This window comes from Ovis aries, chromosome 2, assembly GCF_016772045.2.
Source record: "Ovis aries strain OAR_USU_Benz2616 breed Rambouillet chromosome 2, ARS-UI_Ramb_v3.0, whole genome shotgun sequence".
NCBI lineage: Eukaryota > Metazoa > Chordata > Mammalia > Artiodactyla > Bovidae > Ovis > Ovis aries.
In genome coordinates this window covers 239,110,846-239,126,473 of record NC_056055.1, presented here as the reverse complement: position 1 = coordinate 239,126,473, position 15,628 = coordinate 239,110,846, and the positions used below count along the sequence as shown (strand labels likewise).

General features: G+C 43.1%; 1 protein-coding gene across 11 annotated transcripts in view; it reads right to left on the bottom strand.

The window, feature by feature from the left end:
* Nucleotides 1–1,687: 1,687 nt before the first annotated feature.
* The window catches only part of EYA3 (EYA transcriptional coactivator and phosphatase 3), a 96,663-nt gene continuing 82,722 nt past the window's right edge, over nt 1,688–15,628 (bottom strand). For 6 of the 11 annotated variants that reach the window (XM_060408498.1, XM_060408503.1, XM_042242345.2 and 3 more), the window contains 2 exons: nt 9,759–9,859; nt 1,688–5,372 (listed from right to left, as the gene is read on the bottom strand). In XM_060408498.1, the coding sequence (XP_060264481.1) occupies nt 5,292–5,372; nt 9,759–9,859 (182 nt within the window). In that variant the 3' untranslated portion in view covers nt 1,688–5,291. The remainder of the gene's footprint in view (nt 5,373–9,758; nt 9,860–15,628) is intronic. The other 5 variants (XM_060408499.1, XM_060408511.1, XM_060408515.1 and 2 more) reach the window with 2 other exon arrangements.

Genomic DNA, 15,628 nt, shown 5'->3' with positions numbered 1-15,628 from the left:
GACATTTGAATTTCATGAACCAGTAAAATGGCCAACATGTTTGCCAAGTTAATTTTAATAAAAAAGGGTAGTCAGGACCTCTCTGGTGGTCCTGTGGCTGACTCTGTGCTCCCAAAGCAGAGGGCCTGCCTGGGTTCGGTCTGTGGTCAAGGAACTAGACCCCACATGCCGCAACTGAGAGTTTACATGCCACAGTGAAAACTGAAGATCCCTCATGCTGCAACTAAGACCTGGCGCAGCCAAATAAATAAGAAACAATAAAATATTTAAAAGGTACTATGTATTAGTATATATGTGTATGTATATATATATATAAAAGGGCAGTAAAAACTACCACCATCTATTATCTATCACCTTATGAAAGGATATTTAACTTCAAAAGACAACCATTCAATTGAATATATTTAAACATACACACAAAAGCAAAATTGTTTTTCTTCTCTATTCAGAGGGAATATCAAGGGTTGAGACCTCAGGAGGGCAGGCCTGACCTTTAGAAATCCCTGGTCTTAGTGACCAACCTATCGCAAACATAAGAGGTTCTTAAGGAGTCCACTCAAATGAATACTTGCTATCAATTATACTTCAGTAAAATAGAAATACTTCCTACATTTACTTTTCTCTACTTCTTCCTGTGATATGTGGAAGACTAGGCTCAGGGGAGATCATCTTGGCTAAGCTCTCATCTACATAGACTCCCTTTAGATGAAACTGTCAAATGAGGATAATAGGCCTGTAGCTTAAAAACCTGTGGAACTGAGTGGTTTCATTTGTAAATAAGTACAGAATCAATAATTTTAAAAAGATGACAGCGATATTACTTGCAATTAAAAATTTCTTTCAAAGACTTCTATTTTTTTTTAATGTTAAGAACCTTGTTTTTGAAGAATAAAGAAACTCTTGATTTGTTCATTTTAACTTGCCACTGGAAAGATTCTTGAGAAATGTGCAGATATTACACCTTTTGGAAGAGGAGATGTTTTGCTCTCTGGGCTCAAAAGGTAATTGATACTCTGATGTACTTCGGAGCAATGAACAAGTTTACTTCAACTACAGTGTGGCTCAGCTCAAAATATGCACCTTCTGAGCAAAAGATTTAATGCCCCAGTATACAAGAAAACCTCCTCTTCTCTGGGGGAATTTATTTGGGGAAAAATATAGTCTGACATGGATGGTATTTGGAAGCTAGAATCTAATTCTAATCTTATTTGGAATAAAAGGCAAAAGGACTCGTTTTCCAGACCAATGAAAAGTCCGACTCAAATCTAAAAAAATAAAAAGAGAAAAAATTAGCTAATGTAACATGAAAACAAGCCAATCAAACAGTTTGATATCAATTTGTCGGCTTTATTGCTTTTGCATTTTAAGCTCAGCACAGCAAGGTATTGATTTCTTAGTAATTAAATTTCAGCACATTTGACAGCAAATGAAATCTCTTGGCATTCCAGTCAAGAATTGAGAAAAACTTTCCCTTGAAAATTATTTAAAAATTTTTATTTTCTCATTTATCTGTACTGAACGGCTAGTTTTTTTTTTTTTTTTTTTGGTGAAATTAATGATGAAGTTATTAAGAGGGTGCCATCTTTCTAATGAGCTCTGCGTATTTTTTTTGAAGCCTGATTCAGGAGCCTACTCAGCTAGGCAACTGGGTTGATCCTACCCAGAAAAGACACAGGAGCAAACCATATAGAAAATAAAAACTTTATTTTTTCAAGTTTATAAGATAGTTCCCATTACATATAACATTATGGTCAAGGACTCGACAGCCACAAATGCCCGCAGTCACATAAATATATCCAATCAATGCCTTTTCCTGATAAACGAGGCACCTGAAGTCCAGAGGGTCATGTTTTGAGTAGAAGTCGTCCTTAATGGGATGGCTCCCATCAGTGCATTAGGAACTAGCCAAGTAACCTTGTGTGCTAGAGCTCTCTGACTCGGGAGAGGAAGGGACAGGGCCTGCTGATCAGAGGTGGGCCAGAATTAGATGTTGTCTCATGGTTATCTTAAGATATTTCAAAATCTAAGAATTTCGATTTGGCTTCTACAGCTTGAGTATTTGGGGAGTTTCAACTTTTGACTGAAAAGGGAAACTGATTTAGTGGTGAGAAACAGAAGCTTGGCTTAAGAGGGGTCCTAATGCCCCCTTCTGCAGGAGCAAGGAGAGGAAGGCCGGAAGCTCACCACCCCATGGTTTCAGCCATCACTCCCCCAGGGAGAGGGAGTGTGCGGCTCCACCCCTTAACCCCTCTCCCCCTTGGTTCAGTGGCACTGACACCCATTCAAGGCAGTGAACATTGAGAAGCTCCATATGCTGCAGCTGGAGTTGGCCCATCAGATTCTGCTTGGATCTTTAACGCGAACAAGTTTGTGTAAACTGCGAACAAGCTGTGGCACAAAGTCTCCTGGGACTCTAGGTTTGCTCCCCCCAGTTGCAGAGCAGAAGACAGAAATAACCCAAACCAAATAAAAGCCCCACTAGGCATCTAGATCTGGAGCAGGCATCCACTCTCCCGGCCACCACCTGGTGCCCCAGGGGCACCGAACAGGGTGATGCTAAGGCACAGTCAGTTTTACATTCGAAAGGAAAACCACCTCTTAGACCCAGGATACGGCTGACAATTCCAGATCCCTTACTAGAGATGGCCCAGCTCTCGCCATGAAACGTGCAGACCCATCTTATAGAACCCATGGTGCCCAGCTGGGAAAGGGACTCATCGGGTGGGGACTCTTTCTAGTAGAGGGCTTCCCCCTAAATGAAAAGGACCCATAGTGTCCTTTGGACCTCAGCCTCCTAGAGCTTGCTGTGCTGCCCACTTGCTTTCCTCTCTGGATCTCTGTGCTATGGAGGAAACCAGGTTTACTGAAGAGCACTGGGTTCCCTGGATGATTCATTTTGGCAAAGAGGAGCCAGGAAGCTCCCATTTTCTGTCTGCCCTCTGAACAACCAGAAAAGAGCAAAGACGGCACTGCCCAGGGAGCGTCCTCACCTCTCTTAGCCAGTTTCAAGTTCCTTTTGTAAAGACCTAAGCTGTGCAGTCAGAGCAGGAGGGAAAAGGCCATTGAAAAAGGAGGCCCAAGTCATACTCTAGGAACAAAGAGTTCCCAGCAGGCAAGCAGAGGAAAGTGTGTGAGTGTGTGTGCGTGTGTACTTGCGTGCATGATGCGCGGACCGCTCTGCAGTCTCACCAGCCTGAAGCACAGCACCAACCGGGTGGCCTATGTGCAGGGCAAGAAACCAACAGCTCTACTGGCAGGATGGGGTGGGCGTGGAGGGGCCTGGAAGTAAGGATCCACCATGCACCCTAGAGCACGCTAAGATCAAGTATCAAGCAAGACAGAGCAGCATCTGGGCAGCTATGGTGAACTCGGACCAAGCAGGTCTGCCTCAGGCTATATATCCTCCCCCGTCCAAAGGAAACAGGCCGAAGAGGCAGCTTGGTGATAAGCACTGATTTGAGCTCCTCTCCAAACACCTCTTCCCTACGACTGAGTTACGAAGCACTCTCTCAGTCCGTTCTGAAGGAATGTGTACACCAGCCTTCCTCTGGGTGATCTGGCATTAGAGGGAATCTGGCCCCTTTTGTGCTGGGAGCATCCCCAAGTGGATACGCTGAACCTCTGAGTGTAAGCAGTGATGGCTGTGGTTGGTCAAGGATGCCACCTGCTAAGGACCCAGACTGCACCTCTCTGAGGTACTTATAATCACCTCTCTCCATGCAGCCTGGGAGAGGCTAAACTTCCTGAGCTCTAAGGAAGTTTATGCGGCCTGAGCACGTGCCCAGGCTGCTCATGGAGGGTGGGGCATCCACAAATACAGCTGGACTGAAGGTTGTGACTCATGTCTGGGCACCCACCCAACTTCCCAGAGGTCAGGCTGGGAGATGTTCCTGCATTTGGCCCATGGTTGAGTTTTCAGGCATGGCGTAGGGGATCTACAACCTCATTTAAATCAGGTGAGTTTTTCTGGCTTTTGAGTTTCCCATTTTAGAAAGGGACTTGAGAAGTGGGAAGCGGATCCCATGGGAAAACTGGGCTTTGATCACAGCCATTTGGTCTTCAGTTTCAGGCCGAGATCTGGGTACATGCCCAGGACACCACTCACAGGGCTTAAAGGATTCAGAGCATGAAGTCAAATCCCTTAGTAGTTTTGGCCAAAATGCGGTTATGGGCCTTTTCTCAGACTTGATTTGACTACTTGGGTCCAAAGCCTGGGGACTGGCCAGAGCTGTGTGTGGGGGTGGATATGAGGTGCAGAGGGTGGACTAGCCTGGCACTGATGACTAAGAAGGGGGAGGCCCGGTAGGGATGGCCTCTGCTGGGGAAGGGCGCTTCTCTGCAGGAGGAAAAGTTGGAATCTTCCTGTTTCAAGGGCCAAAGAAGTGGAAATTCCTAAGAAGCCTTAGGTCTTCTCTCCAGTTTGAAGGTAAGCCCTCGTTAGCTTTGACGAAGAGTCAAGCTGAAGGCTGAAAATTTACTAAGAAGAGTTTCTAGGGTTGTGCCATTTGGTCAAAAAGGGAGAGGGATTGGGAAGGGGACTAAGGCTTCTAGGATGGGAAATAGCAAAGTCTAAAATTAATCAGTGTCCCAGGCCCTACAGTTTAGCCAACCAGGAGGTGGAAATGCGGGAAGGAGCCCAGCCTCGCAAGCAGACCACTGGAGCAGCTAAGGAGGTGCTACTGTCACAGAGAGGTATCTCAGACATTTCAGTTACGATTTTCCAAGGAAACTTTACACAACCCTTTCTTGCTAGGAAAAGAAAGGGAGAGGGGAATCTGCTTCAGAGAGACCAGACCCTTACCTATAAAAATAACATATACATTCACTGGGAGTACGTTCTACAGCTAAGGAGATTACAAAGACTGCAAGAGATGTTATTATAAACGTCTGCTGCGTTTATCCTATCACCACAAGTTAACAGCAGTTCTCAATCTGGTCATGGATGCAGAGTGTAACTCTGCCCCAAGGATTTCCTTTTCTTTTTCTTCATTTTTCTGAAACAAAATAAAACAAACAAACAAACAAAAAACCAGAAGAATTAAAAGCACTGTAGCTGCGGTGAGTCTATTGTTCTCTCAATCCAACTATCTCCCGCTCCTGTGCGAGGATGAACACGGGGCTGCAGCTCACGCATAGCAAAATCAGCTTCATCTCTTGCAGCTGTTGGTTTTGATTGTGTTCTCGCCAGCATTCCATGGAGAAAGAGAGAGAGAATTCCCAGTTGGTTCCGGTCTCCGGCTCCCTTCAAGGAGTGAAAAGGAGCTCATGGGGAAGGCTCTTCATTCCAGTTTTTAGAGAAAATCAAGCTCCAAAGCCTGGTGGAGGGACACCAGGTCTCCGTGGTTTGTGATCCTCCAGAAGGGCATGTTGTGCTGGAAGGGGAGCAGGGGTAACTGGTTAACTCAACTTCTTCTGGGAGCTCACATTCATCCATACCCCTTCCTCCACAGACCTCTCCGCAAAGTGCTTGGAACCCTCCCTACTGCCACCCACACTGTAAGGTCATTACACTGATCAAATATGTATAGGGACTCTGTGCTTCCCCTGTGGCACAGCGGTCAGGGATCCACCCGCCAATGTAGGAGACGCGGGCTTGATCCCAGTGTCGGGAAGATACTCTGGAGTAAGAAACGGCAACCCACTCCAATATCCTTACTTGGAAAATTCCATGGACAGAGGAGTCTGGTGGGCTGCATGCAGTCCGTGGCTTGCAAAGAGTTGGACATGAGTGAGCGACTGCGCATGCACGTAAGGACTTCGTATACACTTAACATATGTGAGCGATTTTAATTAGGTTTCAGCGGTAACTCTGTGCTTTGAGATATACTTGTTCTAGATACTATGTAGGATACTCAGATCAACTAAGATGACCCATGTAAGAAATCAGCATTAATATAATATTATTTTGTAATATTACATTTTCACATAGATCCTGGAATGTGAAGTCAAGTGGGCCTTAGGAAGGAAGCATCACTATGAACAAAGCTAGTGGAGATGATGGAATTCCAGTTGAGCTATTTCAAATCCTAAAAGATGATGCTGTGAAAGTGCTGCACTCAATATGCCAGCAAATTTGGAAAACTCAGCAGTGGCCACAGGACTGGAAAAGGTCAGTTTTCATTCCAATCCCAAAGAAAGGCAATGCCAAAGAATGCTCAAACTACCACACAATTGCACTCATCTCACACGCTAGTAAAGTAATGCTCAAAATTCTCCAAGCCAGGCTTCCGTAATATGTGAACCATGAACTTCCAGATGTTCAAGCTGGTTTTAGAAAAGGCAGAAGAACCAGAGATCAAATTGTCAACATCTGCTGGATCATTGAGAAAGCAAGAGAGTTCCAGAAAAAAACATCTATTTCTGCTTTATTGACTATGCCAAAGCCTCTGACTGTGTGGATCACAATAAACTGTGGAAAATTCTGAAAGAGATGGGAATCCCAGACCACCTGACCTGCCTGTTGAGAAACCTGTATGCATGTCAGGAAGCAACGGTTAGAACAGGACATGGAACAACAGACTGGTTCCAAATAGGAAAAGGAGTACATCAAGGCTATATATTGTCACCCTGCTTATTTAACTTATATGCAGAGTATATCATGAGAAACACTGGGCTGGAAGAAGCACAAGCTGGAATCAAGATTGCAAGGAGAAATATCAATAACCTCAGATATGCAGATAACACCATCCTTATGGCAGAAAGTGAAGAAGAACTAAAAAGCCTCTTGATGAAAGTAAAAGAGGAGAGTGAAAAAGTTGGCTTAAAACTCAACATTCAGAAAAAGAAGATCATGGCATCTGGTCCCATCACTTCATGGGAAATAGATGGGAAAACAGTGGAAACAGTGGCTGACTTTATTTTTCTAGGCTCCAGAATCACTGCAGATGGCGATTGCAGCCATGAAATTAAAAGACGCTTACTCCTTGGAAGAAAAGTTACGACCAACCTAGACAGCATATTAAAAAGCAGAGACATTACTTTGCCAACAAAGGTCTGTCTAGTCAAGGCTATGGTTTTTCCAGTGGTCATGTATGGATGTGAGAGTTGGACTCTAAAGAAAGCTGAATGCTAAAGAATTGATGCTTTTCAACTGTGGTGTTGGAGAAGACTCTTGAGAGTCCCTTGGACTGCAAGGAGATACAACCAGTCTATCCTAAAGGAGATCAGTCCTGGGTGTTCATTGGAAGGACTGATGTTGAAGCTGAAACTCTAATACTTTGGCCACCTGATGCGAAGAGCTGACTCATCTGAAAAGACTCTGATGCTGGGAAAGATTAAGGGCAGGAGGAGAAGGGGATGACAGAGGATGATATGGTTGGATGGCATCATCGACTCAAGGGACACGAGTTTGGGTGGACTCTGGAAGTTGGTGACAGGGAGGCCTGGCGTGCTGCAGTTCATGGGGTCGCAAAAAATTGGACACGACTGACCGACTGAACTGAACATTTTCTTACAAATAGTCTATTTTCGATTAGGTGCAGAGCTGCAGGCCCAAATCTTGTTCATGACCAAGATGCACAACATAGAGATCAAGGAAATAATAGTCCAGGTTCGATGCATGATATAGGATGCTTGGGGCTGGTGCATTGGGATGACCCAGAGGGATGGTATGGGGCGGGAGGTGGGAGGAGGGGATTCAGGATGGGGAACACGTGTATACCCGTGGCGGATTCATGTTGATGTATGGCAAAACCAATACAATACTGAAAAGTAATTAGCCTCCAATTAAAATAAGTAAATTTATATTTTAAAAAAAGGAAATAATAATCCCACTATCTTAGGTGATCAGTCATGTACAGAATACTGTGTGCCATTCTGGAAGCCACATTTTAAAGAAAAGCTTTGAAAAACGTGAGTTGTGGAAAACATGTTCTATCAAGTCGATGGAGGTTAGCTTTACTAATCATCTTGTTCACACTGGTTGCAAGTGACCTGGAATATTGAAAGTCCCAAGAACACAGTTCTTTAAGCATGGAGCTCAGTGCTTTTTCAAGCCTACTGCTCACATATAGTATTTTTAAAGGTCTTTAATATACAGAAGAGGAGGGCTTCCCTGGTGTCCAGTGGTTAAGAATCTATCTTCCAATGCGATCCCTGGTGAGGGAACTAAGATCCCAAATGCTCCAATTACTGAAGCCTGTGCCTTCTAGAGCCTGTGCTCAGCAATTAAGAGAAGCCTATGTATCGCACCTACAGAGAAGCCCTTGCACACTTCAACAAAAATACCCATCACAGCCGAAAAAGAAGAAAAAGAAAAAAGAGAGGAAGACGATTTGTGCTCAGCAGTAAGAGATTAAGACCAGGAAGCAAAGGAGAAATGTTACGTTCAATGGAAGGAGGAACATTCTAAGAACCTGAACGACTCCACAGTGGAACAGGATACCTGAGAAGCAGTTTCCTCATCCTCAGGTATACTCAAGCAAGGACTTGACAGAAAGTCTGGCAAAGAAGCTGCAGAAAAGATCCCTCGCAGGGAGGAGACTGACCTGGATGGAGCTCTAAGACATTTGCCACTGGCTATAGCCTACGGCATTTACTTGGAGACATGAAGTCTGATAATACTTGAGTTGTTATCTTCCCCATTCCCTTCTTTAGACCAAGAAGCAGCAGCGCCTACATCCACTAGTGAGTTCCCCAGAGGGCAACAAGCACTTTAAAATTAAAGTTTTGGAGATAACATATGAAAAAAAAAACCAAAAACAAACCCCTGAAGAAAGTCCTTGAATTGCTATCTAGAGTGGCAAATGAAAACATAATTAGGTATTAATGCCACTGACTACCAATTCATTAACAGCTGCCGAAGGTTTGTGTGTTAGCTAGATGGAAAAAAATCAGGGCAGATGGTTCTAGCTGGCAACCCAGTGCCTCCATGTCTAAGAAACTGCTGGAAGAAAACTGAGGTGGAGAGGGAAAGAACTTCTGTAGGTCCATTTAGCAGATGTAGACTCTCAAAGAGAGTAAGTAAGCTGTCCAAAGTCACAGAGCTAATAAATGGGTGCAATGAGATGTGAACATATCTTCATAGCCAAGACTTTTTCATCTGCTGTTCCCTGTATTAAAAAGGGATGACCTGGAGTTGGGAGTGCTTAGCAAGGAGGTTAACATCGGGATAATTTTTCCAGGGCTCAGGAGCAGGCAGGACTTTCTCTAAACAACTCCCAGTTGATTGCACTGGTGTTTTGAGAATCCAAACCCTAGGAAAGTCTGAATGATTGGTCTTTTTGGTAGTGGAGTCTCACCCTCTTGAGAAAGCATTGCCCTGTAAGATGAAGATGAGGCCAACATCAGGTTTAATTATGTGGGCTCCTTGTAGGAGGGCTCAAACATTTTAAGATTTTTAGCCTGGCGGGGAGGAGAGAAAAGGGGAGGATCTAATAACTTACAAGGAAAACTGCACGGGGCGGGGTGGGGGCGGGGGAATGACCCTTCTGCTTTTTTTGACAAAAGAAAAATGGGGGCTTCCCTGCGGTTCAGTGGCTTAAACTCCATGCTCCCAATGCAGGGGCCTGGATTCAATCCCTGGTCGGGGAACTAAATCCCACAAGCCACAAATAGGAGTCTGCATGCCACAACTAAAAGACCCTGTATGCCGCAACTAAGACCCAGCGCAGCCAAATACATTTTTTAAAAAAGAAAGAAAAAATGGGAGAGGAAGGGAAAACAGTGTAAATGCCCAATAGATCGCTATTTCCGAGTTTTAGGATTCTTCTAATTGCTCAATGTATTCGCATATAGACTATGTTTTTTGCCCTGGTTACCTGTTTGGCTGCAATTTCTTCATCTCGTCCATCTCCAATCACTACATATGTGACTTTTTTTCCAAACCTCGACACAATTCTCTCGAAGCAGCTCTCCTTACCTGATAAGAAAAAGACATTTCCTCTTAAGATACTCCTTCTTTCTTCAATATCAAAGAAAAGGGATGATGCTCGGTTCACCTGCCTGTGCTTAGACAAAGTCAGGGCGGCAGCTGGAGAGCCAGCAGGCCCTCTGCCCAAAGAATGTGAAACTGTTCCATTCACACCGCAGACTTTTTAGGCACTGGCTCCCTGGGTTCTTTCTTTAGCAGTGAGGGTGAAGTCCCAAAGATCTTAGCGTGGGGGTTTCTATAAACACAGTGTGGGAGCTGTGCACGCTTCCTCCCTCTTCCACAGCTCCTGGACTTCATGGCATACAGAGCAGTTTTCAAGTAATTCTTCCGCTTAAAATAATCTGGTGAGATGAGATCCATCCTCTCTTTCAGTAGATGGAAATACACCCAAACTTGCCCCAGATTACAAACAAGCCAGTAGCTAGACTCTGAGCCTCTGACTCTAAGTCTAGGCTCTGGTCACTGTGCCATGAAGAAAGGATGATTTTTGAGGGGAAACTATTAGTGAAAGAAAAAGATGAGGAAGTCCCTGATTCCTGGTGAGTAATTGGGAACAAACAGGCATTTCCTTCCAACTCTATGTTTCCTAGAGAAATAGTTCTAGGCGTGGGCCTCTGTCTCTCAGGAGGGGAGGAGCCAGAGTACCGACATGTGTCACAGCTGGAACTCCCTCCCTCATCTGCGTAGCTACAGCTGAGATCCTGGATCACTTTCAGTGACCTTGGGAAATGGGCGATTTAAAACCACTGCAGACAGTTCTTGGAAACACAGTAATGTATCAGAGCTCAAATCCCACCTGGAACCAACATCTAAATCTAAACGCTCACACGTAACACTGCTGTGGCAAAGACACTACTTGCACAAGTAAATAAAATTATTTCTCTTGTGCTTCCTTCACCATCTCTTAGGCTTTATTTCTGTTTCTGCCATATTCTTCAGTTAAGCAAGGCCCTAACTCTGCTTCTTTTTTTCATTCTGCTCCATTAACCTTCTTGTCCTTCCTGATTCAAGTGACTGACTTCACACCAGGGCTCCTGTGTGAATAAGAAAAAGGTGCCTCTTCCTCAAGGCACTTGAATGCCATCTGCTGGAAAACTGTTGTAATAAAATATACAACTATAGGAAATATACAAATCTCAGATGACTACAACATAAGTAACAAGAACCTTACACCCGTACTCAGAAGTCCTAGGTGGTACAGCTGAGCAGCTCCCAAGTCCGTGACAAGCCTAGCTCAGGGGGCACCTCAAACCTGGACCAGACTCTAGTGCACTCTTAACACAAGGGGCTTCAGTCTCCCACTCAACACAAGGCTTGGTTTAGATGCACTTGGGTCCTTTTCAATGCTCCCACTTTACAACAGCACTGTCACGCCTTACACTGATATCAAGCATTCAAACCATGTTTGCTGAGTAAATACATATTAATTTCATAAATGATTCAGGGGATGACATTAGTCCAGATCTTCAGCCCCAATTTAAGCACTAAGTAATTCAACTAATAATGAGTTAATTTATGTTCTTATTAAGTGTTAAAAGTTGTGTGTCTAATCCCACTCCAACCATTATGTCCTTACTACCTAATCCAACCTCTGCTAGAGCCACAGTCAAATTTACAATTTAGAGAAAAAACTTTTAGTAGGATCCTAAATCAGTAGGATTTTAGAAATTTCTCCGAAGACCTAACAAAGGGTAAGTCTTATATTTAGAAGACAGAGACACTGAGATGGTTTCATTGTCCTGGCCTGCAATGATCAAGGAAGAAATACAATTAGGAATATCTCCTTTAAAAGGATTAAGAATGAGTTATTAACAGCTCAGAGTAAAGTAGTAGCCATTTGAAAAAATAATTTCAACATACTTGGTAAATACACTTTCATTTTATACTTTTAAAGCAATCCTAGAGATGAGCTTTCCTGTTCGGGAGGATGAGACCAATGAGTGGTAAGCTTACCAAATGTCAAGCAATAGAAGCTATAACTGCAAGACACCCAGGCCTGTGGAGAAGATTCAAGTTCCTGGGCTTCCTCTATTAGAAACACTGTTGCCATTTTCAGAAATGATCTTGAGAATTCTCTCTAACGTCCAGATCACAGAGTGGCTGTGCAGAGAACTGCAGTTCTGAAATAATTTCAGAGGAACTGAACAAACATTTCCTCTGCCCACTCTCATCTTACAGCTCTGTGAAGGAAAGCCGCAAGCCTCTCACTGTGGTTACCATGGTGTCAGGTACCACTGGAGCTCAGCTAATGAGCTCTGGACGAAATGAGAAAATCACCAAATAAGCACACTTATTGTCAGAAGGAATAAAGTCACGTCCATTAGTTTGATGAGCCTCTGAGTGCCAGGAAGCCGCATCAAGCACCACAGAAATCTACCTTTCAGGTGTGGGAACCTAAGTGAGTGATCAGAGTTCTTTCAAAAGGCACAGTAAAGCAGTGGCAGCAGGAGCAAAATCTGCAGGGGAGGTTTCAGATATATCTCCCCTGTCAAATCCCTTGTGAATGAAATAATTCGACCACACACAAAAGAACAATAAAAACAAATCCCTGTATACCTATCACCAACCCAGCTTTGTCAAACCCTAACACTTTAGAGTTGCTTTAGATTAAAAAAATATATGTAAGAATGAGGGTTTCCCTGGTGGATCAGTGGTAAAGAATCTGCCTGCCAACGCAGGAGACATGGGTTCAATCCCTGTTTGGGAAGATCCCACATGCTGCAAAGCAACTAAGCCTGCGCGCCACAACTATTGAGGCTGTGTTCTAGAGCCTGTGCTCCGCACCAAGAGAAGTCACTGCAATGAGAAGCCCGAGCACCACGACTACAGAGGAGACTTGCTGGCCGCAACCAGAGCAAAGCCCACACAGCAACCAAGACCCAGCACAGCCAAAAGTAAAAAGAATCATATACATAAAGAAATAAGAATGAGATCATACAATTTGAAATTTCTGATGTATGCCTACTTGATGCTATTCTTCCTCCTCCTTTCTCCCCATGAGTCTATATATCTATAAACAATGTATGGTTATTATTGTGAATTTTTTTTACTTTTATGTAAATTTTGCATACTGTACATACTATTTGCAATGTGTTTTTTTTGTGTGTTCAACACTTTTTAATACTAATCTTTAGGGATACATATAGCTTACTTACAAGGGCTTTATAGTATTCCATTGTTTCATGTCTATTTTCTGTTCACAGACAGGTTTACCTGCTGTTTCTCATTATCTTTTACTATGAATAAGACTGCATAAAAAAAAGTCCTTACATGTACCTCCTTTTGCAAATGAGAATTACTCCAGGGAAGGAGCTGGCATATTTTAGGCTTTGCGGGTCATACAATCTCTGTTGCAACTATTCAAGTCTGCTACTGTCGTGTGAAAGCAGCTATGGAAATGATCAAGCATGGCTTCTGTTTCAATAAAACTTTACAAAAACAGGCAGTGGGCAGAATTCGGTACGTAGCTCTAGTCTGAGACCCTCAAAATAGTTTTTGTCAACCTAATAAATGGGCTATGTATCACATTTTAATGTGCATTTTCTTAATTTGCAGATCCTTAATCGACGAGGTCAAAAAACTTCTCATGCATTTACTAACAATTTGGGTTTCTTTTTCTGCAAATTGGCTGTTACAAGGTTTGTGCCTACTTTTTTTTTTTTTTTACATTATGTTGTTTATTGATTTGTAGGAGTTCTTTACTAATTAACAAGTACATGTATTACAAATATCTTCTCTCAGTCTGTGACTTGGCTTGTCACTTTATGTCATCTTTCACTGTATATAAAAGTTTCATGCAACCAAAATGATCGTTTTTTTCCTGTTTTTGTTTTTTTTAAACACTATTTTTGGGTTCTCTTAAATGAAATCCCTCCCTACCTCAAGGTCATACAGATAGTTTTATATTTCTCTTCAAAACTGCAAGTTTTGCTTTTCATGTTACATTTTTAATCCACCTAGAATTTTAGTTTTGCAAATAGCATAAAGAAGAAATCCAATTCTGCTTTTTCCCCCATACAGAAAACCAATTATTCTAGCACGACTGACTGAGGGTAAGTCCCATGAGGACAGAGGATTCTGTCACGGGTATATTCCTAGTGCCCTGGCAATGCCTGACACCTTTTAATCTAGTTGATACCTAGAGTTCACCTTCACACTAGAGCTGTCTCCTCTGCTTCGACAGGGAAGCAGGAACTGTAGACACAGACTAAAGCGTCTGGAGGGGGCAGGAGACAGTTGTCACTGGACCTTGTACAGCACATACGATTAGAGTGTGCTGCCTTCTCAGCAGAACAAGCTGGTTTTATAGAAAGTCAAAAAGAGTCAAAGTGAAGTCGCTCAGTCGTGTCCGACTCTTTGTGACCCCATGGACTTGCAGCCTCCCAGGCTCTTCCGTCTATGGGATTTTCCAGGCAAGAGTACTGGAGTGGGTTGCCGTTTCCTTCTCCAGAGGATCTTCCCAACTCAGGGACTGAACCCGGGTCTCCTGCATTGCAGGCGGACGCTTTACCCTCTAAAGCCACCAGGGAAGCCTGGTGCCAATTAGTTTATCAATTCAGCACATACTTATCAAGTACTTGAAGTGAAGTGAAGTGAAGTCGCTCAGTCGTGTCCGACTCTTTGCGACCCCATAGACTGCAGCCTGCCAGGCTCCTCTGTCCATGGGATTTTCCAGGCAATAGTACTGGAGTGGATTGCCATTTCCTTCTCCAGGGGATCTTCCCAAACCAGGGCTCAAACCCGGGTCTCCTGCATTGTAGACAGACGCTTTACCATCTGAGCCACCAGGGAAGTCTATTTCATATATTTAGTACTGAATACATTTTTAGCGAATAAAAAATATCTTCTTATACACAGTCTGATTTGATTTTCAAAACCTCTCTGGTAGTTTCTCATCCTACATGAGAAAACTGAGGCTCAGGAGATATAGTAATTTCCTGAAGAGCTAATAAGCAGGGGAATTAGGACACTATCCTGGTCCTCATTTTTTTTTCTTTTTCTAACCATTTAAAAATATATTTTTCAGTAATAATAAGTGTACTCACATTGTTGAGCAACAGTTCTCCAGAGCTTTTCATTTTACAAAATTAAAATTCTATACCCACCAAGCAACAACTCCCTATTTCCCCTTTCCCCAAGCTTCTGTTAACCGCAATTCTACTTTATGTTTCTATGAATCGAACTACTCTAGGAACCTTATATATAAGTGGAAATATACAGTATTTATCTTTTTGTGATTGACTTATTAGCATAATGTCTTCATGGTTCATACATGAAGTACCCATATGACAGGATTTCCTTCCCTTTTGAGATTGGCTACTATCCCACTGTATGTATATTCCGCCTTTCATTTATCCATTCATTTGACGGACATCTGGGGTTGCTTCCACCTTGCGGCTTTTGAGAAGAATGCTGCTATGAACAAAGGCTTGCACGCACTTCTTTGGGATCTGCTTTGGATCCTTCTGGCTATATGCCCAGCAGTGGGGCTGCCGGATCACCTGACAGTTCAATTTTGAATTTTTCTGTGCAACAGCCGTACTGATTTCCACAGCAGTTGCACCATTTTACAATCCCACCACAAGTGCACACGGGTTCCAAATTTTCCACATTCTTGCCAACACTTGTTATTTTCTGTTTGTTTTTTTAATAGCAACCGTCCTAACAGGTGTGAGGGATTTAATCATTTTAAAGTACATAGTCTTACTTAGTCTTTTTAATCTGGTGTTTTTTGATGATACTATACTGCAGCACTCT